At 51.2% G+C, this 20,356-nt stretch overlaps 7 protein-coding genes and 1 non-coding gene across 8 annotated transcripts; 6 read left to right on the top strand and 2 right to left on the bottom strand.

Moving 5' to 3' along the window:
- Positions 1-1,109: 1,109 nt before the first annotated feature.
- Positions 1,110-1,835, top strand: PMZ80_006973 (uncharacterized protein; the record flags this gene model as incomplete). Its single annotated transcript, XM_064875381.1, has 1 exon — positions 1,110-1,835. The coding sequence occupies one exon, from the start codon at positions 1,110-1,112 to the stop codon at positions 1,833-1,835; it is 726 nt and encodes a 241-aa protein (XP_064728646.1).
- Positions 1,836-3,966: 2,131 nt separating this feature from the next.
- Positions 3,967-4,711, top strand: PMZ80_006972 (uncharacterized protein; the record flags this gene model as incomplete). Its single annotated transcript, XM_064875380.1, has 2 exons — positions 3,967-4,322; positions 4,369-4,711. 2 exons carry the CDS (start codon positions 3,967-3,969, stop codon positions 4,709-4,711), a joined length of 699 nt encoding a protein of 232 aa, XP_064728645.1.
- Positions 4,712-6,143: 1,432 nt separating this feature from the next.
- Positions 6,144-6,223, top strand: PMZ80_006971. The gene has a single exon. It is a non-coding gene; the product is annotated as a tRNA-Arg (tRNA).
- Positions 6,224-7,591: 1,368 nt separating this feature from the next.
- Positions 7,592-8,839, top strand: PMZ80_006970 (uncharacterized protein; the record flags this gene model as incomplete). The annotated part of the gene is made up of 1 exon (XM_064875379.1): positions 7,592-8,839. The coding sequence occupies one exon, from the start codon at positions 7,592-7,594 to the stop codon at positions 8,837-8,839; it is 1,248 nt and encodes a 415-aa protein (XP_064728644.1).
- A 1,848-nt stretch (positions 8,840-10,687) lies between these two features.
- On the bottom strand, positions 10,688-11,536 carry SAR1 (COPII coat GTPase; the record flags this gene model as incomplete). The annotated part of the gene is made up of 5 exons (XM_064875378.1): positions 10,688-10,728; positions 10,780-11,079; positions 11,131-11,196; positions 11,247-11,286; positions 11,414-11,536. 5 exons carry the CDS (start codon positions 11,534-11,536, stop codon positions 10,688-10,690), a joined length of 570 nt encoding a protein of 189 aa, XP_064728643.1.
- Positions 11,537-12,290: 754 nt separating this feature from the next.
- Positions 12,291-14,537, bottom strand: PMZ80_006968 (uncharacterized protein; the record flags this gene model as incomplete). The annotated part of the gene is made up of 1 exon (XM_064875377.1): positions 12,291-14,537. The coding sequence occupies one exon, from the start codon at positions 14,535-14,537 to the stop codon at positions 12,291-12,293; it is 2,247 nt and encodes a 748-aa protein (XP_064728642.1).
- A 3,622-nt stretch (positions 14,538-18,159) lies between these two features.
- PMZ80_006967 (uncharacterized protein) lies at positions 18,160-18,882 on the top strand (the record flags this gene model as incomplete). Its single annotated transcript, XM_064875376.1, has 1 exon — positions 18,160-18,882. The coding sequence occupies one exon, from the start codon at positions 18,160-18,162 to the stop codon at positions 18,880-18,882; it is 723 nt and encodes a 240-aa protein (XP_064728641.1).
- Positions 18,883-19,675: 793 nt separating this feature from the next.
- PMZ80_006966 (uncharacterized protein) lies at positions 19,676-20,336 on the top strand (the record flags this gene model as incomplete). The annotated part of the gene is made up of 2 exons (XM_064875375.1): positions 19,676-20,104; positions 20,202-20,336. 2 exons carry the CDS (start codon positions 19,676-19,678, stop codon positions 20,334-20,336), a joined length of 564 nt encoding a protein of 187 aa, XP_064728640.1.
- Between the last annotated feature and the right edge of the window lie 20 nt (positions 20,337-20,356).

The following is a 20,356-nucleotide window of genomic DNA, read 5'->3' as shown; positions in this document are numbered from 1 at the left end:
CAGTCTGGTATTATGGAAGGTCACAAAAGCCACGCTCGCTGATGGTCTGGGGCTGTCAGAATGGGAGCTCATCGAGCCGAAGCTCCTAGTCTTTCGCCACTTTCAAGTCAAGATGCTCGGGAGGCCCTCACACTATGCACTACGCTGAGTTGCTAAGATTCGAGGATTACTGTGGGAGCGGCTACCCGTATCCTGGAGTCTGACAACAGATTCCTGCATCGCTCTCTATCGTTGCATGCGCCGGCAAGGGTGCGACAGAAGAGGAAGTGGTATAGAAGGTTGAGTCGGTGGCTGCAACCGTTATATTGAGCTGGCGAACGGTTGAGGCTAGGAGAGCATCTATGCTACAAGAGACTGACATAGTTATGGTAATCGATTCAACCTACCGAAGCCTCAGACTTCAGGGTACAAATGAAAATGGCTGTGGCGATCTAGCCAAGGTACGCGACACGACAGCAAAATGCCAAAGAGCAGATCGCAAGGGCCTCGACTCCTTTTCAATTTTACTCAAGGCCAGAGCCACCTTTGGCTACAACTAGCCGATTACGATCAGGCTGGCTGCTTTGCACAAGCTTCACCCTCGAAGACAAGCCAAACGTCCAGACAAGCGCTTTCGTTGTTCGTGACAGCAATCAGTAAGCGCAAAAAGGGTCTCTACAGTGACAGCAATGGGTCAATCGCATGTCCGGGGAGGAGCTTCGAGCCGATAAGTCCATAATGTCCTCTAGAGTATATGCCATTCTATACGCTTATGAGCGCGACACCAGATCAGTTAAAACAGTGTTCTATGCTCTTGCTGATCGTACTTGACGTACGTCATCCTGTATAGAAGCCCAAAGTTTGTCCCTCGCCGTTCTATCCCGAGGCCGAATCCCGACTCCAACTATGCAGAGACAACAAGTAGGAACGATATACAATCACACCATGGCAAGCCAGTCGTCGTTGCCACTGACTCCAGCTGTCGATCAATACTTGGTATCCACTCTAGCACTGCAACGCTTAGCAGCTCGTGCTCGGGAATGCTCTAATGAGATCTGCGTGGCTTGAATCGACGTACGCAGTTGCCCAATTTCACCATATTTCGACTGTTCGCAAGCCGCACATGTGCGATGGCGCCTACGCAACCTACAGCCCACCCAGGAGTACACCAACATGACCATGGCTATACCTTGCCAAATGGCACGCGCATCTCCCATCAAGCAGGCAGCATTACGAAAACACCGTTCACAGATCTCGGCTTCCCAGTCAGTATGCACGAGCTTTCAGCCAACGCATCCACAACACTCGACCCCGAAACACAACGTCCGATCTCGTTCGCAGGACAGTTCGGCATCATCGACTTCGACATATCCGTACGTCTACCGCGGCACGTCCACATCGCGCCGCCCACCGGCTCAGATCCGTCGAAGCAGAAGTTCGTTGCTGAACGGATACTGGTACTCAACGGCATGGCACTAGTCGAGCTGAACGGTGAAGTATACATCATCCCACCACGGACTCTTGTCACCATCGCGCCAGGTGTACCACACACCTGGACCGCTTGTCCGTCAGGCGTGAGTCCGGCTACGGCCTTTCCGGAATATGACGCTGATATGTTGACCGATATGGATCGGTGCGTGAGCGATGGAAAGTTCTTCATGGTGTATGAGTATGAGGAGGAGACTGGGTTCTTTCCGACGAAGCAGACGGAGACGCTGAAGAATGTGGAAGAGTATATTAGAGCTGGGGACGACGAGTTAGAAGGGTTGAGGTTTCCGGCTCTGAGCGCTGAGCAAGTTGTGAGCAAAGGTTGGACGGTCTGGGGCAACGAATGTAGAATGGTTAGCAGGCAATGAGTTTTCTACTAATCTGAATGAGTTGGCATGCCGATTCTGTGAACAATCGTCAATCTGTACTCTCATGTGGTATGTCTCGGCTGCACTCGTGTGTTTGCAAGTTAGTTAGCTGCAGGCCAGACAAGTCAAATAGCAATTTTGAACACTGACCTGAGATAAACATAGCGGAGACCACCCCTTACTGGAGGGAACCTCAATTTTAAGGTGTTGGGTAGGCGCGACGCTCGTGCCTTCCTCTTCTGTCCCGACCGCTGAATCTTTTGATGAGATCACCGCCTCTTTCATAGTACTTTACCAATAACGTAATTCTCACTTACCATCAGTCGAAATTCCACGTCGTGTCTATGGCGATTACGCCTTCATTGCACGGTCAGTCTGCCAGCCACCCGACTGACGAATCCAGGCTTCACCATCATGCTATTCCGCAGCTACCATCGAGAAAACAAACATCAACAAGCTATCAGCCTTCGTGGTCCACTCAAGAGTGTATGTCCACACGAAACGACTTCGAAGATGAATTGCAAGCACCTAGAGCTCATTGTTGACGAGGTAGCAAGCCTGCAAACATCGAGACTTTCAGTTTGCTCTTCTCCGCTCTTCCGCGGTGCCCGGAGACTCCCGCTGCCGCTCTTGCACAAATCGAGCTATATTGAACGAACAATTTCTCAACCACAAATCACCTTACAGCCAAAAGGGCGGCTGGCGCAATTGGTAGCGTGCTTGACTTCGATGGTTTAGCACCTCAGATCCATCAAGTGGTTGTCGGGTAAGCGAAAACAAAACTGCCTCTTCTCCTCAGCGACTAACGATTCTTCCAGTTCGAGCGTGAGCATGATATCTTCATACTGCACTGAGTCTCAAACTAATATGGAATAGCCGGCGTCGCCCTCTCCTCTCAAGGTTGTAGTAGCTCAACACTTTTTTTGCGCTTTTTTTGGCGTTTCTTCGATATGGGTATTCGAAAACGAGAATATGACCTTCTTCATTGCGTGCTTTTCCGGCGTTGCTTCCGTCAAGAAATCCAACAACGACAGAATTGGGTCTTCTTCACAGCATGTACCGGCTACAATGGAGCGTATGTTACAACAGCTGTACCATCATGGCTAAAGTCATTCAAACAACCACTTGCTCTTGTCCATCACGGATGCGAAGATGTCCCGAACTTTTTGAAAGATACGTTCGACGCTTTTTATCAGAACGATCATCTTCCCAGCAGTACGGTGCAGCTCAGGTTCTTTGCATCTACCTGCGGGCCAAGAAGCTCATCGCCGTTGAAGTCGACTGTCTATGGCGACACGTGATCGGAGCTTCATGCTATGACGGTTGATCACTCTAGCACAAGCCATGAGACCCTGGTTGGACGTAGCTAGGCTGCCTGATAGTGTACCCTTGGCATGTGAAGAACGATGGCAGACCATCCCAAAGGGTGGTTTCTGCCATTAGCACTGCTCTTTGCGTCTCTCCGAAGCCGCTTCACTCGTCTTGTCAACGGCCCTATCGCGAATGGTCCGGAACTGTGCACAACGGTATAGCCTATGTCACCATGAAGAAGAGGCCAAGCCCTTATCTCTCATCGGCTATTGCGGGAACTATCTGCCATGAATACTGTCCACTGGGAGCACCCCGCTCGAACCACACGGACCAGGAGGCTTGTTGGTCCCATCGTTGACGCCTGGTGGTCGTCACTCCCATAAAAGGCTGATGGTGGTCCTGTTTGCCGTAGCAGGCCTCCCTTGACCATTGTGCCATTGGTTTACGGCTGCGGCCCGCATCCCCTACCACCCATGCCACAGCAGATCTTTGGGCTTTCCGGCTGCCTCCAGCATCACCCACCGCCCATGTCACGGCATATCTTTGGGTGTCCTGGCTGCCTTCCCCCATCCGACACTCCTTGAGCTATAGCCTACGATGGAGATCGCGATATATATACGCGCTGATCCGACGCGTCTATGTCAGTAATGGTCGTGCCTTCCCTATGCCTTGTCTTACCTTAGATTGGAAGTGGCGACTTGGGCACCTGCTTCAATTCGAACATCAAGGTTAAGTGAGGCGCTCGAATTGACGCAACTCATTTAGATCAGAAGCTGCTCACCTTAGAGCCTCGAATTCTACTTCATCAGCAATCGACAGCATGGTTCCATCACCTCTACCATCAAGCCTTTCTCCGCCAAACGTCGAGCCTCGAGCAGATCTCCTCCCGCTGCCTCAACCGCCGCGGCCGCCTCGCGCAACAGCAATTCTAGACGCCGATACGGAGATGCAGCAATGTTTTCGTGATATGGAGTCCCACTGTGATGCACTGACTGGTTTGTTCCAAAGACTACAGATCTCCCTTGTCAGTTCTGTCAGATCGACAAATCCTGCACCGACGTCGGTGGTAGTCACATCTACGACAACTAGCAGAGTAGCAGCATTTGTACCAAGGAAGAGAAAGGTGATCGACGATTCTGCTGATCCTACGATCTTGACGAGTATAATGTGGAATCAGTAAGTACAATGCTTCTCTTGCATGTTCAGAACATGAATTCAACAGATGCGAGTCACATAGGAAGACCTCCGGCCTTGGGCGCGAGAATTTCATCCGGACAAAGGACGAAAAGCTTGTTTTGCACTCGGCAGACGTGGGTGTGGACGACGACAACGAGTCTAGCTTCGAGGCTGGCACAAGTCGGCAAACCGATAACACCTCGAACGACATCGCCCACGTTCCTCAACGAAAACGGCGAGGTAAAGCTGCTAAGAAGGGTTTAGACTTGGTTCCTGAAACAGCGGAGGAGAAGGCAGAATTAGACCGCCTTATCAAGCTTGTAAGAAATGGGAGTTCACGCAAAGACCAATACTTGCGTTGTTGGATCAGATACATCCTTAGCGACTAGTTCTTTCTCAAGTATCGCAGAAAGGCGATTGAATGTTTGGCACAATATGCTAGAGGCAGAACGTCTACGGTGGAAGCTCGCAATATGGAACCTGCTGAAGTAAAACTTCATTGAGGTTGGTGTGAGAGAAGTTAGAGGTCGGTCGAAGGCTGATCAAAGAATGCTTAGAGGACGATCGAAGGTCGTAATGAGTGAAGACTAAGGCGACGCTGATGCCTGAAGACATCCAATAAGCTCAAAGAAGGACTTGCGATATTTCATCAAGTACATCACCAGTGACATATTCTGGACCTATTATAGGCAAAGCTCGATCTCAATTTATGATCAATACAGTGGTCAGGGTTCCACACTGCAAAAGATCACGGCGGCAAACAGGGGAGTTCCAGTCTCAGTAATGCCGGATGGAGGATGTCTGGTGCAGAGGAAACCAGACAAGGCCGGGTACGCCCAGACGCATTTTGAGCTGAAGACTTGTCTCAATTGCGATCTGAATCACCACTGGAAGGTGGCGAGAGCATTCATTGGGTTTCAGGTGTTTGAGTTGGGAAGGCCAAGACAAACACCGATGAGTGGGTAGGGGCATGGGTCATGGGGGAAGTTGTTCACATCTCTGTCACAACTCAGCATGCTCTGACCCATTCCATATTGTCAAGAAGTCGGGATCAAGGAATCGATTGCAGTCGTTCAGCCGGTCCCTGCTGGTCGATGTATCGGCCATGAAGGTGCTCCAGACTGCCGCCTGGATCTGATGTGGAAGCTAAAGGAAGACTGGCAGACATTGTATCAGAACTGTGAGAAGGCTAAGGGGGTGCTCGTCAAGCCCAACTTCCGATGCTCAAAGGGTTGTGTTCCAACGGCGGGCGGCCCTTTATTCGTTGTGTTTCAGCACTGGAAGGCACAAGGTCCAAAGAACGGCATGCACTGCAGGGCAGGAGCTCATATGATAGCAGCTTAAAGATTCAGATAGGATGCCAGAACGTTGAGCGACTGTGGCTTCGATTCGCCTTCAATCACTCTTCCTCGTCGTGGCGGTAGATCTCGTCCACCGTCAACGTCTCGAGCTAGCACGTTGAGAACACCCAGAGCAGGGCTCGATCTTTTCTCAAGTCTCCTCTCTTCTATCTAAAGAAATCCCGAATGCTCTTCGGAGCAAGCTGGCAGCAGAGAGCTCTCGTCGGTGTCTTGAACCTAAGCAGTCAGTCTCCTAGTCTTACAAGACCAGTATTGTGCTTCGATAGAACGGTAGTGGGGTGAGGTTCTCCATTGAACTGCTAGTCAACGTTGTCAAAGTGAAGTTGTTTGCTTTGTGTTGGACGGGTGCCTGCCTCGCCAGCTGTCACTTGCTTCGGCCCCACCACCCAGGCTTGCCGGTTCGACCTGACCGCCGTTAATATTGGATGAGGTCCAAATCTTGTCCAACAATCGCACGCATGGTCCTCTAGCGCAATGGCAGCGCACTGGACTACGACAGTGTATATCCAGAGGTTGCAGGTTCAAGTCCTGCGAGGATCGATCGAGGCTGCCGCCGGTTGGATTTTTGTCGAAATGTTTTTGTTCTTTTTTGGACTGACCACCATAGCAAGGTACAGAAGTGAAGCCATGTGATGAACAGAGCATCGACATGCGTCCCTGACTCGACCCAGGTGAGCGAGCAGGACTTATTCATGAGGTAGGTAGGATCTGTCGCCGCTATCACTCATTAGCTGACCCCTTCCTAATCACTTGTAGATCGTTCTGAGGTCGCTCTGCGGCACGTCCACCTGATTTGGACGTGTGGCAGAAGTAATTGTGGCATATTGCCGCAGCAGTCGTTGCTGATCGTAGGTTGTGCGCGTTTATGTTGTGGTTCCATCCATTAGCACTTCTGACGCCACACGTGCTTTCCCCGACAGCGTGTCGGGCAGCTGTAAATCTCTCGAGGACCGTGTAGATCGACGTCTTTAAGAGAAGAGTTTTCTCAAAGCACAGCGCTCGTTCGAGGTCCTGTCGATGAGCAACGTAGCAGCCTACCTGGCTGACCCGGTACCCCATGTGACGAAGGTTGGGGTAGGACCTTAAGAGTTACGAGTGAAGGGAAGACTGATTAACAACTCTAAAGCCGCGTACCCTATTCTCAAGCAAGCCAGAGCACGAAGTTCCTCTACTTCTCGGCGACAGTCCGCGAACTCACGATTCGTGATTTCAGAGCTCTCCTGCTTCAGTCTTAACCTTCCTTTCGTCTGTTCGACCATTCAAAGCGCTTTCCTCGCTGTTGCCTCGGCATAAATGTGTCTCACTACAATGCGACATACGAGAAACTTTCCATTTCGAGTCCACGAAGTGATTTGACCATTCAGGTTTTTCACGTTGCGAAGCACACAGTGCAGGTGACATATCAGAGTCTGGGGAAACAAGCAGCAGGACCGTGCAATCTTAGACTCAATCCTGACTGGTTCATCACCACTGCCGAAGCCCCACGGATCCTCGCACCCGAGGAGCTAACCATATTCGGCGCAGATCATTTACTGTATTCATCTCTTCTCAATCCCCTCGGCGAACGCAAATTACTGCTTTCACTACGCGAGGATCAAAATGGATGCATTGCAACGGAGCACATCCCTGATAAAGCAACTGATGTGCCGGAGCTGGGGTATATGCTGGTATTGCCTTCATGCAGTTCATCCGTTGGCGCCATGATCCCCGTACACCACCGGTAAGTCCAAGACACAACAGAAGAAAGTCCTCCAGGTATGGCACGGGGCAACGGCACAGAGGAGCATAAAGGGCGGTCCCTCCCTCGAGACATGAACTGTTCCCTTCGTCTTCGGTCGACAGCACTTTCGTTCTTTCGTCTTCGACTCTCCACGACTTGAGCTGTACATACCCTCGGCATCTACCGACATGCTTCATCTCATCAGCGTCATTGGCCTGCTGGCAGTAGCTCAGCAAGCACTGGCCTTCCCCAGCATGGCTCAGGACTTCAAGTCGCAAAGCCACAGTCACAAATCGAAGCGAGTCAACGGCATAGCTCCTGGCTTTGATGCCGATGCCCAGCGCATCGATGTCTCTGGTGACCATGCCTTCCTCCCTCCAGGCCACGGTGACCTCAGAGGCCCTTGCCCTGGTCTCAACGCTCTGGCCAACCACAACTATCTCCCCCATGATGGTGTCGCGACCATCGATCAATTCGTCCAAGCAACCAACCAAGTCTTTGGTATGGGTGTCGACCTTGCAGCATTCCTCTCGACTTACGGAGCTGTAATTTCTGGCGACCTTACATCCTGGTCCATTGGTGGCCCACCAGGCGGTTCCCTCCTCCCTGGCCTGCTGAGCCAGCCGCAAGGGATCTCAGGCTCGCACAACAAATACGAGACAGACGGCTCCCCAACTCGCGGCGACCTCTACCAATACGGCAACGACTTCCTCGTGCAGCTCTCCCAATTCAAGGCCCTCTACGAGAAGCAGTCCGGAGACAATGCGAACTACGACCTCGATGTCCTAACCCAATTCCGCGCCGAACGCATCGCACAATCCAAAGCCGAGGACCCATACTTCTTCAGTGCGCCATTCGCCGGCGTAGCCGTGCAACCCGCAGCATACACCTTCATCTACCGCTTCATGGCCAACAAATCAGCCGAGTACCCAGAAGGCATTTTAAACCAGGAAGTTCTCAAATCATTCTTCTCAATCACAGGTGACGATGGCAACCTCCAGTATACTCCCGGCAACGAGCGCATTCCAGACAACTGGTACAAGCGCGCCATCGGCGACGAGTACACCATACCATACTACTCCACCGACCTCAACGTCGCAGCCCTGCAACACCCGGAATTCCTCGAGATCGGCGGGAACACAGGCACAACAAACTCATTCGTCGGCGTTGATCCATCAAACGTTACAGGCGGCGTCTACAACTCGAAGAACCTGCTTCAAGGCAACAATCTTGCATGTTTTGGGTTCCAAGCTGGGATTCAAGCTGCGCCTGATTTGCTCAAGGGACTTGTGAGTAATGTGACAGGCGCGGTGAACAAGCTTACTGGCTCGCTTGATTTGAGCGGGCTTGGATGTCCGGTGTTGGAGGGTATTGATGAGAGCCAGTTTTCGCAGTTTCCGGGGTACACCAAGCTGAACAGTGATGGGTCGTACTGAGCGCTAGGGAGGCCAGGCATGTAACGTAGTGTATGATGAACGAATATTATGTACAGTTTAGGATTTTAATTATTGTCTGTGCTCCGCGATGCAGGAGTCCTCCTGTCTGTTCGAACTCTATCCCACAACCAGAGCAGGATGAACTCTGCTTGGCATACGAGCAATACACGGTGATGGTCCGTTGCATTCACGATCCCGAACACCACCAGCAACCCGGACTCGGGACCTAGTGTCGCAAGTCTACAGCAGTATGATGTGGCCGAGGAAGAGCTTGCAAGCGCCAAAAAAGGGCTTTGTACAGGGAATGAGGTCTCTCTGGAATCCTCATCGATACACAGCAGCGACGGTGGAGGACTCCCTTCAAACAAGTAAGATGCTGCTGCCCATAGAGCGAACTACAAGCTGTCAGGTGCGATCGAGACATCGAGATGCGAAGAAGGAACAACCTTGCTGTTGAGGAAGGTACGTCCGGGCTAGCAAGGAAGGCACGACCCGCTGGACAATGAGGAAGGCGCGACCCGCACGCAAAGCAAGGAAGGTACGATCAGGCAAGCCAATGGGTAGGGAAGGTACGGCAAAGATATTCAGGAAGACGCGACCCTGCTGACATGGAAGGTGCGATGGTGGTATATGTGACAGAGGCAAGCACGACTGTTGTGCTAATGGAGAGGAAGGTGAGGCCAACAGCAAGAGGAACGCAATCGAGAAGCTCAGAAGGAAGGATTGAGCGAAATTCAGAGTCATCAGGAAGGTGCAACGTTGTTCTGGTTGTGGAAGGCGCAGTCGTGCTAGATAATAAGAAGGCAGGCACGACCACGTTCGACATTGGTAAGGAAGGCGCGACCGGATCAACTGCTGTTAGGAGTAAGGAAAGCGCGATCAGCTCAACCGCTCGAGGAAGTTGCGATCCACTCGCAAGTGTGGCAGGTACAACCGAGTCACTGAAGGAGAGGAAAGCCTAACACCATCACGCGTTTGAGGAGGAAGGCACGATGGGCAGACATGGGAAGGCGTGACCCTCTCGACGAAGAAGTTGCGACCCGACTGTATCAAGCCATGAGGGAAAGCACGACTGTGATGCGGCTGGTGAGGCAGGCGCAACCCCATTTACATCCCTGGGAAGGTGCGATTGCGATGTACCAGCAGGTGCGACTGTGCTGATGATGGTCGAGGAAAGAACGACCGTGTGCTAACAGAAAGGCAGGTACAACCGAATCCTGCGGAGGAGGAAGGCACGGTTGATGCGCTGGGGAAGGCAGGACCGCCTTGCTACCGAAACTAGGAAGGCATGACTGTGGTATTGGTGTTCACTGGGGAACGCAGAAAGATGTTGTAGAGATGATACGACCTTGTTCGATGATGGAAGTGCGAGCCTGCTTGCAGTAATGGAAGGGTACGTCCTCTGCCAACGGGCGGGGATTGAATACGCCTCGAGCTCATCACGCTGTGTACAGAACATAGTGTTTTCGAATTGACAGTCCGCTGGGCTGACGACTACTCATAGAGGCGTGTAGACATAGAACACCTCCTCGGCGCGTGGATCGTGATTGAAATTGTAGATGTGTTCACGAGGCTCTGCTTCAGCGGGGTGCTCGTGTCAGCCAGGACTTGGTCCACTCGCGCGGCACATTGGGGAATGAGAACTTGTTCGTATTCTTCTTTCCTACCACGCTAATATCATGAATAAGAACCAAAGTTATCTTCTCGCCAGACGCCACCTCGAAGTGCCGTTGGAGGAACAGACGTCCTCCAGACACATGTTTCGTAAGAGGTGATGATTCTATGTCGTAACTCCGTCACTTTCTTCGGGCTGCTGTATCTCGATCCACCCGGCTTGAGTCATGACTTCTAGACATATTGTGATAGCCATCTAATACCCTCTCCATAACCTAGATGTGTTAGCGGATTGCCCATGTATTGATGACTGGATCTGCTCTTACCTTGTCTCATAACAACACTGCACATGAAGACCTCGATCGGCCTGATGCCCTCTAGTGGCACCTTGCCCTTTCCTGTTGTCTGGTATAGACCCAGGGCATGTCTCAGCTCTTCCTCCGACACAGCGTCTGGGTGATCGATCTTGTTTCCAAGGATGAGGAAAGGCGTCTTCTGAAGGTCTTCCATGGACAGGAGGGCGTCGAGCTCGGCTTTCGATTCGGCAAGACGTTCATGGTCTTTAGCGTCAACAAGGAAGACAATTCCGCTAACTTCCGGGAAATAATCTCTCCATAATCGCCGAGCTGTTGTGCTGGGTCAGTATTGGGCTACTCTCATAACTCTGCCTCACATACCTTGCTGATGTCCTCCCAGATCGAAGGTTGTAAATCTGTTGTTACCAATTGCTAGCTCTTCAGATGCTGTACGTCGTTAGCCGTCACATGTTCTGAAATCCTGCGAGGGGTCGTACTTGGATGAAGTGTTGGCTGTAAAATTGCGACTCTGTCGTTCTATCCCATATGTTAGCCCTGTCGTTCCTCTCAAGACACTATCTCGATAGGGTCTCGCGAAGATTATGCGCAGAGGCCGTTTGCTCCGTCGCATATGTCTCAGCTCTTCCCAGGATATGCCACTCACCTTCAGCATGTGTAGAAGCGTTGTCTTTCCGGCATTGTCAAGACCCAGAAACAGAAGTTTGGCGTGCTTGTTCAGGAGACCGAGGGAGGCCAGGACATCGTAGAACCAATTGATGATCCACATCTCGTTGGCCGATCTTGGGTTCTAACGATCACAGTGTTTCTGGTGGGTGATTGTGCGGTAATCTGAATTTCGTGTTCCTCCTGCAGAATCTCAAAGGGTAGGTTCTCGGCGCTGAAATGTATGCTGTCCTTTGGACGAAATGCTGAAGACAGATATGCCAAGATACGCCTGCGGTATCATGCGTTTACCAAAGAATGAACTGTCACGTGTCAACAGCCTGAGGCCGCTTAGGCTTTCCGATGCACGGCCTACGTCATAGGGCGCGGGACCATGGTGCTGGTGGTGCAGAGTTTCCAGCTTGAAGCTGAGTTGAAACAGGACTATGTTGACAGGTACTGCAACGGGTTCGTGTATATCGCAACACACGTGTAATGCTTCACGCTAGAGATAAGAAGAGCTCATATGGTTTCATATATGTTCATTCGAGGCTCAATCAATCGAGCTACATGTAAGCCCGAGAGAGCGCTACGTTGCTGTATGTTCAACGGAAGTACAACTATGTACGGTTAATGCCCTCCTGAGCATCTGCAACGCCGCGCTGTGATATGCAATACTGAATGAAAGTAATACCAACCGCTAGGATGCCCCCATGCGTGCTATGTACCGCAATTCCAAACGCCATTTGAAGGTGACGGTATGCTGAAAAGGTCGATAAGAAAATCGCTGAAGCCGCGAAAGTGGTCGATTACAAGTAGTGTAGTAGTGTCGTCAACATTCATCTGGGTATCATTGAGGTTGTTGAGATCATAAATCATCACAAGGAGAGGACGAGTTGAGCTGGCTGGCCTAGGCCGTAACCTCGAGTTCGCTCGGCGCACTCGAGTCCAAGCTCCTTCATTCTTTCTACACCTCGACCTGCAGGTGGTCTCTTTTCTGCTTGTTCTTTGGCGACTCTGCGGCAGTGCTGGCGCCAGTACTTCTCCTTACGCTTTTGACGTTTCTTCTCGAGACCAATCACGATATCAACCGGTCCTCGGACGTGAATATCTGAGGGAGGGTCTTCGGTCAAAGGTGTGACAGCATTCGATGTGATACGTGATGATGTAGGCTGAGTACCATTTCTCCAGTTTCGGAAGAATGGATTAGGAGTATGAGGCAATGAGGAGGTCTTCACTGCAGTCGGCCGCTGAGCGAGATGACTGATGGTAATGCCAAAAGGCATAGGCCTGGAACTAGTGGGAGACCCACGAGGTGAGCGCAGTCGAGCAGCTGGCGGCGGTGATCTCAAGCGTCGTTGTGGTTGATCGAATAACCGGCGCGGAGCAGGTGATCTGGCAAGGTTTTGCTTGGGAGGCGGCGAGCGCTGAGTCGGACGCAATGGCAGACCAGGTCGGCCTTGTCTTGGTGGGGCGATGACGGGGGTAGGAGAGTGTAGAGGTGATACCAGGAAAGCAGAGGGCCGTCGACCGCGAAGATCTTCATTGAAGCCTTCGAACTGACCTTTGATCCAGACGTGGTCACTTGATTCGGCAACATCCTCGTCATCGTCAACTTCGTCTTCCGGATCAGTAGTAGGAAAACTGGGGTCGATGTCTTGTGGGATAGGGATGTGCTTTTCTCGACGCTTCTGCTCTCTGCATGACACAAAAGCAGCCTCCAGCGGCCTGTCTTCGTCCAGAGTACCGCAAACAAAATCAGTGCTATCAGGTAGCTCAGGAGTGCCTGGCCGCATCTTGATGGCTCGAGACGCCTTGATTTTGTTTGCCGCTCGTACATGGGACGCATGTTGGATAGATGAATGAGCGCTGGACGTAGAACTTGCTCTGGACCTGGAACCCGCCCTTGCCGAAAAGTGAGTCAGGTTGTCGGTGCTTGTTGCTCGAGTTGTGGTTGCAGATGGCGCCCAGAATTGATAGTCGGATCCAGCATCCGACTCGGAGTCGGAATCTGCAAACCCTTCCTCGTTGTCGGACTCGTTGCCCTCATCAGATGAGATCTCATTCTCGTCGTCAGAAGGAGCAAAGTCATCTTCACCCACATCGTCATCTTCAAGCTCATTGTCCAATTCATCTCGTTCACGCTCTTCGGCTTCGGCTTCCTCCTCCGCTTCCTTGCCGATCTTGCGAATGGCGTTTTCCTTCTTGAGGCAGTCGTCAATCGTGAGCTTAGGTTTCGAAACCTCATCGGCTTTCTTAACCCAGTCCTCATTCTCCTCAACAGAGCTAGCAAACTCGTGGAAAGGCGATAGCGGATGCGACTCTGTGCTTGTACTACGAGGTCCAGTACTGAGTGATCGCTGCAGCTCTGAAGTCTGACGAGACGCGTGCACGCTCTGCTCTGAAGCTTGTCGAGTCGCTGGCGAGGGTGAGGACGGTCGCCGCGATGGCTCTTTCGGGTCCTGGGCCTGCCTAGAATCGTCACTGGGTCTTGAAGGACAAGCGAAGGATATTCGGCACTTCCTGGGTGCAGGTTCGACCTTCGGAACTTCTTCGACAGCTGACTTGACCTCAAGTTCTGTGGTTGAGTCGGAAGGTGTATCTCTGCAAGCGAACATGATACAACGTTTGCGACCGAGTGTCTTTTCGATAGCGGCTTCACCAGTCTCGATCACTGTGGGCTTGTCGTCTTTACTGATGGGTGCTATTACGACCTTCCCGGTTTCGGCAGGTTTGATGGAAGACGTCAACTGAAGACGATTCATTGGCGGAGGTGGACTAGGCGAAGCGGACCTCAGTGGACTTTCGACATCACTGGTGAGCTCAGCCGTGCTTGCGAAGCTGTGTGATGAGGTCGTCGACAAGCCTCGTGGTACCTCGGGCATTCGGGGAGAAGTTGGAGAAGTATCATTCTCAGCTTGTATCGCACGAGTCAGCAGCGATTCACGTCTGGTCATGCCTGGTGCTGAGGTCTTTCTAGTACTGATGTTCTCCTTCTTGAAAATGCTTTTCAACTCCGGGACTTGATCGTCCGGAGGCTCGTCGGCTTCTGGAGGAACCTCATCGTCACCAGCGGGCACTGTGGGAGCATTTGTGATTCTGAGTATTTTCAGTATATGATCCATGGCTTTGATACCAACGAATTCAATCGAACGAAATAAGTGATTGGAGTAGGTGATCGATGTGCCTCTGCTATTGGACGTGAAGTGAGCCTCTGCGACGATATCGTCCCAAGACTCGTATTAGTTTATGGTGGCCACGGGGACCGTCTAGGTTATAAATTGGACGACATTGTAGGAATATGTGGAAGAAGGTTGTATGTCTCGAGAGGAGAGGCGATGGTTGTAGTATGCGCAGCGATTTGACGATCGCACTGTGCCAGAAGTCACTGGACGTTCGTGGTGTTCGTGTTCGCGGTGGGATTGACTGCGCAGTGGCGATCGAATGCCAAGTTAATGACAAACGTCTACGCAGACCCTGTTGCAGAGGTCAAATCGACGCCGAGAGGTATGTGTTGGTGCGTGCTGATTATATCAAGTGAAAAGAAGAAAGTGCGAGGAGAGCTTTGGTGTAGGGTGGGAATGCGGGTGGTGAAGAGAAAAGATGCGTGTAGTGCGGTGGGTTGCAACTCAAATTGGAGATGGAGACTCAAGCGAGGTGGATGCCAGTGCAGAAGTGGTTTGTTGGACGGCCGGAGAGTAGAATTCTCCAGCACTGGATATTGTAAGCACGAAAAATTAATTGACTTCCTGAAATATCCATTCGAACGAGTCGAAAATTTCACGCCAAGTCACGTATTTTATGTCCTTTTCCTTCATCGTTCTTGCCCTTGACTTCCATGCTGATTCATCGCTTGATTGTTTAGTGATACCGCTCGAGTCAATTCTTTGCAAGCTGAATCACCCTGATATTCTCTTTTTCACGTAACAGTCTGGTGTTCCTGTCTGCACTTTCGTGGTTGCGTTGAGAAGACTTCTTAGTTGAGATTTTGTCAGAAGAGGCCGCATACGATCAATATCTCGCAGTTCGAATTATAAACGGTTGATGACCACCGTTGCTAGCTTGCGGTGCACTTCCGGGCTGCCAGTGCTTCCCATCTGCTTCTGGCCCGGAATTGGGAGCGTCAGGGCCGTGCTCAAATCATCACCTTTCTCGCTGCAAACAGGCTCTACCTCCAGAAGACATCCTGAACAATTATCAAGAGAGTTGTCTGATGGCCCTGTTCGTGGATCAAGAGCGCACGATCTTCACACGTCCAGGACGTCTACACATAAGCCAGCTCACAGATGAGGTGTACGCGGGCATTCACATACGAAGGCCGATCTGTGACCGGAGAACGAGTTTGTAACGAAACTGGATATCCTTGTCTTTACAGCTGTATTTTGAAGTTGGATCGCAACCCGCACCAAGTCCGTGGGCATCATCGTTGGCGCGGCAGTCGCAGTGCTCCTCCCACCCAAATTTGTGTCATTCGGCTCTAACAACAGGGCACGAGTCCTGCTTGCATAGCGCTTGCTGCAACTTGCCGTGACCACTGTCGTTCGTTGCAAAACCGAACCATAGCATCATCGCTAGGCGGCGCTGTTTACCATTATCCATCAACGTAATTCATCTCTAGGCGTTCCTCAAGCGCAGCCGGTACAGCCGCGCAGGAATGAGTAGCAGATACGACAATAATAATACTTGTCACTATTCAATCATGATTGTCCACCTCTGCCCGGTTTGTCAGGACTTCTACAGTAGCATGCACCTTGCTGCGTTGTTCAAAGCATCACTGATTTCTACGATTGCAGGATTGGCTTCACTGCCTCATGACCTAGCTAATCATAGACAGCATCCCTGCACAAATGTGCTTGGCTTCGGGTCCCTGCTTTGGTCATCCGCTCTAATATCGGTATGATCTTCATGTTTCAATAACAATCATCAGTACCGCAACCCTTCCTTGTACAGGGTAAGATGGAGTAAAGGTAAATGCCTTGGCACAACAGCGGCAGATGCGCTCGTATGCTCAACCAAGGACAATGTACGAAACTTCGGGCCGGCGACAGTGGTAACAGTCTTCAATGTTTACCGTACATGGAGCTTGGTCTTCAGTTTACCAGGGCAAATACATCCTGCATTCCACCATATCATTGTTACAGAATACATCCAGTCAGGCATCATCGCTATCCACCGACATGCATCAAGAAGCTGTAGTCCGTTGTACCGAATCTGTTTCCATTTGCTCCTGATCTTAACATAACAATCCTCTTGTTACGTGGCATATGCAAATCATTGTTCATGCACATGCCAGGTCGCTTGATAGGCCAACTCTCGAGCTTCCCCAAGATTTCAAGATTCTCGCGAGCTCACCTCATGCTCGAAAGCCACTCGAGTCGTTCGTGGAGGAAGCAGGTGCGGGTAGCATTGTATGAGGCATTTTCGAGGAGCCAATCAACTTGAGGCCGATTCTTGCACATCTCGGGACAATCCGCTTATATCCTGCAGCTAAAAAGCTTCAGGCGAAGCTAATCTGACATTGACATCCAGAATTACACAACAGACGTGGGGCTCATGCACCTCACCGCAATTCAAGTGCCAACCCTTGCCGCTCCATGCATTGACCGCATAGTCCCTTCTGCGTGACAGTCCTCGAACAGGCAAGCCGGTTCTATCGCTAACGACACATGTCAACAACATCCCAGGTTGTTGACACGTCGCATGCGTGCATCGATGCACCCCGCGATACCCTGTGAAGGCGTCGCATATTGGCATGGATGACATTTGGTGATAGCAAGTACTAACCCCCACACGTCGTACCATCTCGCAGGCCGGAGGGGCAGCTTCGAATACAGGAAGCTGCTTTGCAGCTCTCCGTTTTGTACGCAGCACGACTTGCATGTGAGGAAGCTGAGCCGTCTAACCCTTCGGTGAGACCAGCTCATGTGGGCGAAGTACACAGAAATGGAAATTATTTAATGGATTGAACAGCGTACTCCCGGAGGTGCAAACGTCGCTATATCTACCTGTGCCAGGACGGCTTCCTAAAAGAATGATTAGCAGGTCTGTGGGACACGGTGTCGTTGCTCAGTTTCACAACTCTGCCACTGTCAATCGCACAGAAGGTCTTGACCCGGTCTAGCATGCGAGTATGATAGTAAGTCCTACGCAAATGAGTCGTGAAGAGCCGCAATACCATCCTTTCATTGACTTGAAGAGCAATCTACTATAGCCACTGTCTTGAATACTCCGTAGACCCGGACTGCCAGTCGAGCCAATGACCGGTTTTACGTCCGGCAGCCCAAGATCTCCCAGTGCACGGTGACCGGTAGCTGCGGCTACTAGTTACGCCAGCAAGATCCCATGCGTGTCGATCACATGTTTTTATCGGCTTCTCTGACACTTTGAAAATGCTTGGGAGCGCATAGGTATACAGGAGCTATTGCATATTGCCATACAACGCTTGTCTCTACGTCTGGTAACAATCTTCAAATATGGCTGACTGCCTTGAGTCGGAGATTTACGTGATGATCTGAACTCGAATCTGGTGCACAAGCGTTTTGGCTGCGCTTGGCTGTACCCAGCCTGGCGATGGCATTACGAACCAGAATGCTTGGCCTGCTTTATTGACACTCCTTTCCTCCGTGACATGAGGCAGCAATGTGGCAGGAACGACGAAGAGTTGGTCGGAGCCCTGAGAATGCTTCTTGCCAGCTAGCCAACACGTGCTTCTTTCCCTCATTTGCAGTATCTTACCGCCATAGCACCATGGTAGTGGTCGAAGACGATTCCATCCTCCATCCCGAGATTGCGGAAGATCTGTTGCTGTATATTCACGGTCTAAACGAGGGTCACGAATGCTACACACGTTTCTTCGACGCTCTTCTGATCAAGCGCAATCTACACCGTTCCTTCTTCCGTGACCTCAAAGCATTCCGAGAGCAACCCCAAGTCATATCCCTTCTTGACAAAGCGGGACAAGACAAGAAACTCTATAGGAAGGCGACCATTGTCTATCTTGGTAGCAGGTTCGCCCATCCTTGGTGTAGGAAAATACCTTTGAAGAAAGCCTTCTGGCGTGCAGAATGGGGCAACATCCAGGGGAAGCAGCGAGACGTTGAGGTAGCAAGAGAAGAAGACAGTTTACACAAGCTTCTGGTACCCATATGGATCATCATGGGTTCGAAGATGTTTCCGGATGAATCCATCGTGAAGGAGTGGTGCGTGCTGGAAAGGGATCGCCTAAGGGACAAGGAAGAGAACCGCCTGACTCTAGCCGCATTGAAGTTGCACGATGAGAAGGTGCAGAAAGAGACGCTCCAGGTTGGCAGCGTTGAGGTCAAAGCTGTTTCCGAAACAGGTATCGACGAAGAGGAAAGAGAAGCTGCGGCGCACGTCGCTACGAGTGTATTCAGGCTAGCTGCTGCAGGTGTTATTCTGAGTCAAAATCCGAAGCGGAAGTTGCGATGGCTAGTCAAGAAGCCTTCCTGATGGGCATGGGAACGTATGGTTGGGGTGCCAAATTCTTGACTCACTGGCTACACAGACGTTGCTTGAGAGCGTCTATACGGACTAGCATGGAGGTTTCATGAGCTCGGAACACATGCATACCGAAGGATCACCAGGTACAAGATCGCAAGCTTTGGATAGTGCTTTGCTTTCCTCACTCGAAATATGCCAGCCAAAAGCGCCAGATCCAATCAATATCGTTACGATGGCCGCTGTGTCCCATTCTCAATCTTGCACACCTTCCTTCGGAATTTCAGGGCAAAGCTCGTATCTTCTGAAACTCCTGACAATACGAGGGTCCACATATCGGACTGCGTCGTCTAAGTTCAAGTACTTGTACGAGCCATGGAAGGATGAAAGGCATTCATTCGGTACCCCGCACGACGGGTGCAGCGGGATGACATCGGTTGTGCATCATTCCTCCCGTTTTCCACCAGGCACTGGCACGCCTCAAGGAAGACCTACTCACCATACCACTAGGTGGAAGAGACCCTCAGCTGCGGCATCGGGAGTAACGGATGCAAAATGACGTCGCAGTCGTGTCGAGGCTCCAGGAGAATTCAACGCGTCGAGATGTTGGTACCACGTAGGGTGACTCAAGACGAGTCAGAACAGACCAGACCTTGGTCGTACTTCTGCTGGACACATTCCGCTCCCCTCCATGCTCTATACGAGCGTATGTTGACAGATCTCAAACCCTGATTCTTTTGCAGTAACGTCCTCAAACCTCAGCATCAGCTTCACAACACGTCCATCAAAGTGAACAACTGCGAACATGCCTTTCTACAATGTGGAACATTCATTCCCCTTGACCTTGGAGCAGAAATCCCACCTTGCTGATAGGATTACCAAGTTGCACGCGCAGACCTTCACTACACCATCGATCTTCGTGCAGGTGAAGTACTACCAGCAAGATGCTTCCTCCCATAATCATTTCGTCGGCGGCAAGTCCAGAGACGAGACCACAAACCGAATAATAGCCTATGTGAGATCCTCGGCCGAGCGCAAGAAAGAGCACTTCGACAAGCTTGCCGAGCAAATCGAGAATGCTTGGTACATAGCACTAGGCGAGCGTGCAGAGGAAGGTGACGAAGGAAAACAGAAGAAGGAGACACCTCAAAGAGAGAAGGACGCTAAAGAGCTTCTTAGCATTGGCTTCGTTGGCGGGCTAGTTGGTCGCGAGAAGGGCTTTCTTCTCCCAGAGGTAAGTCCACGCAATTGAATAGGGGACTGCGGTTATGACCAGTCTTGTTCCGTGTGCATTTTTCAAATCATAACCTGTGCTGACAATGACATGTTAGGCTGGCAAAGAAGAGCAATGGATCAAGTCGTACCGCAAAGACTTCGAGAAAAGGGCTGAACTAGGCGACGAAGGAATCAAGGACATGCTTGAAGAGATTGACACTCGCGAGGACCTGAAAAGCTGGAGGACCTAGAAGCTGGGCCCTGCACGTTC

The sequence above is a fragment of the Knufia obscura genome (assembly GCF_036327395.1).
Source record: "Knufia obscura strain CCFEE 5817 isolate CBS 148926 chromosome Unknown scaffold_8, whole genome shotgun sequence".
Lineage (NCBI taxonomy): Eukaryota > Fungi > Ascomycota > Eurotiomycetes > Chaetothyriales > Trichomeriaceae > Knufia > Knufia obscura.
The sequence above is the reverse complement of the archived record's forward strand: the minus strand, read 5'-3'. Positions and strand labels throughout refer to the sequence as shown.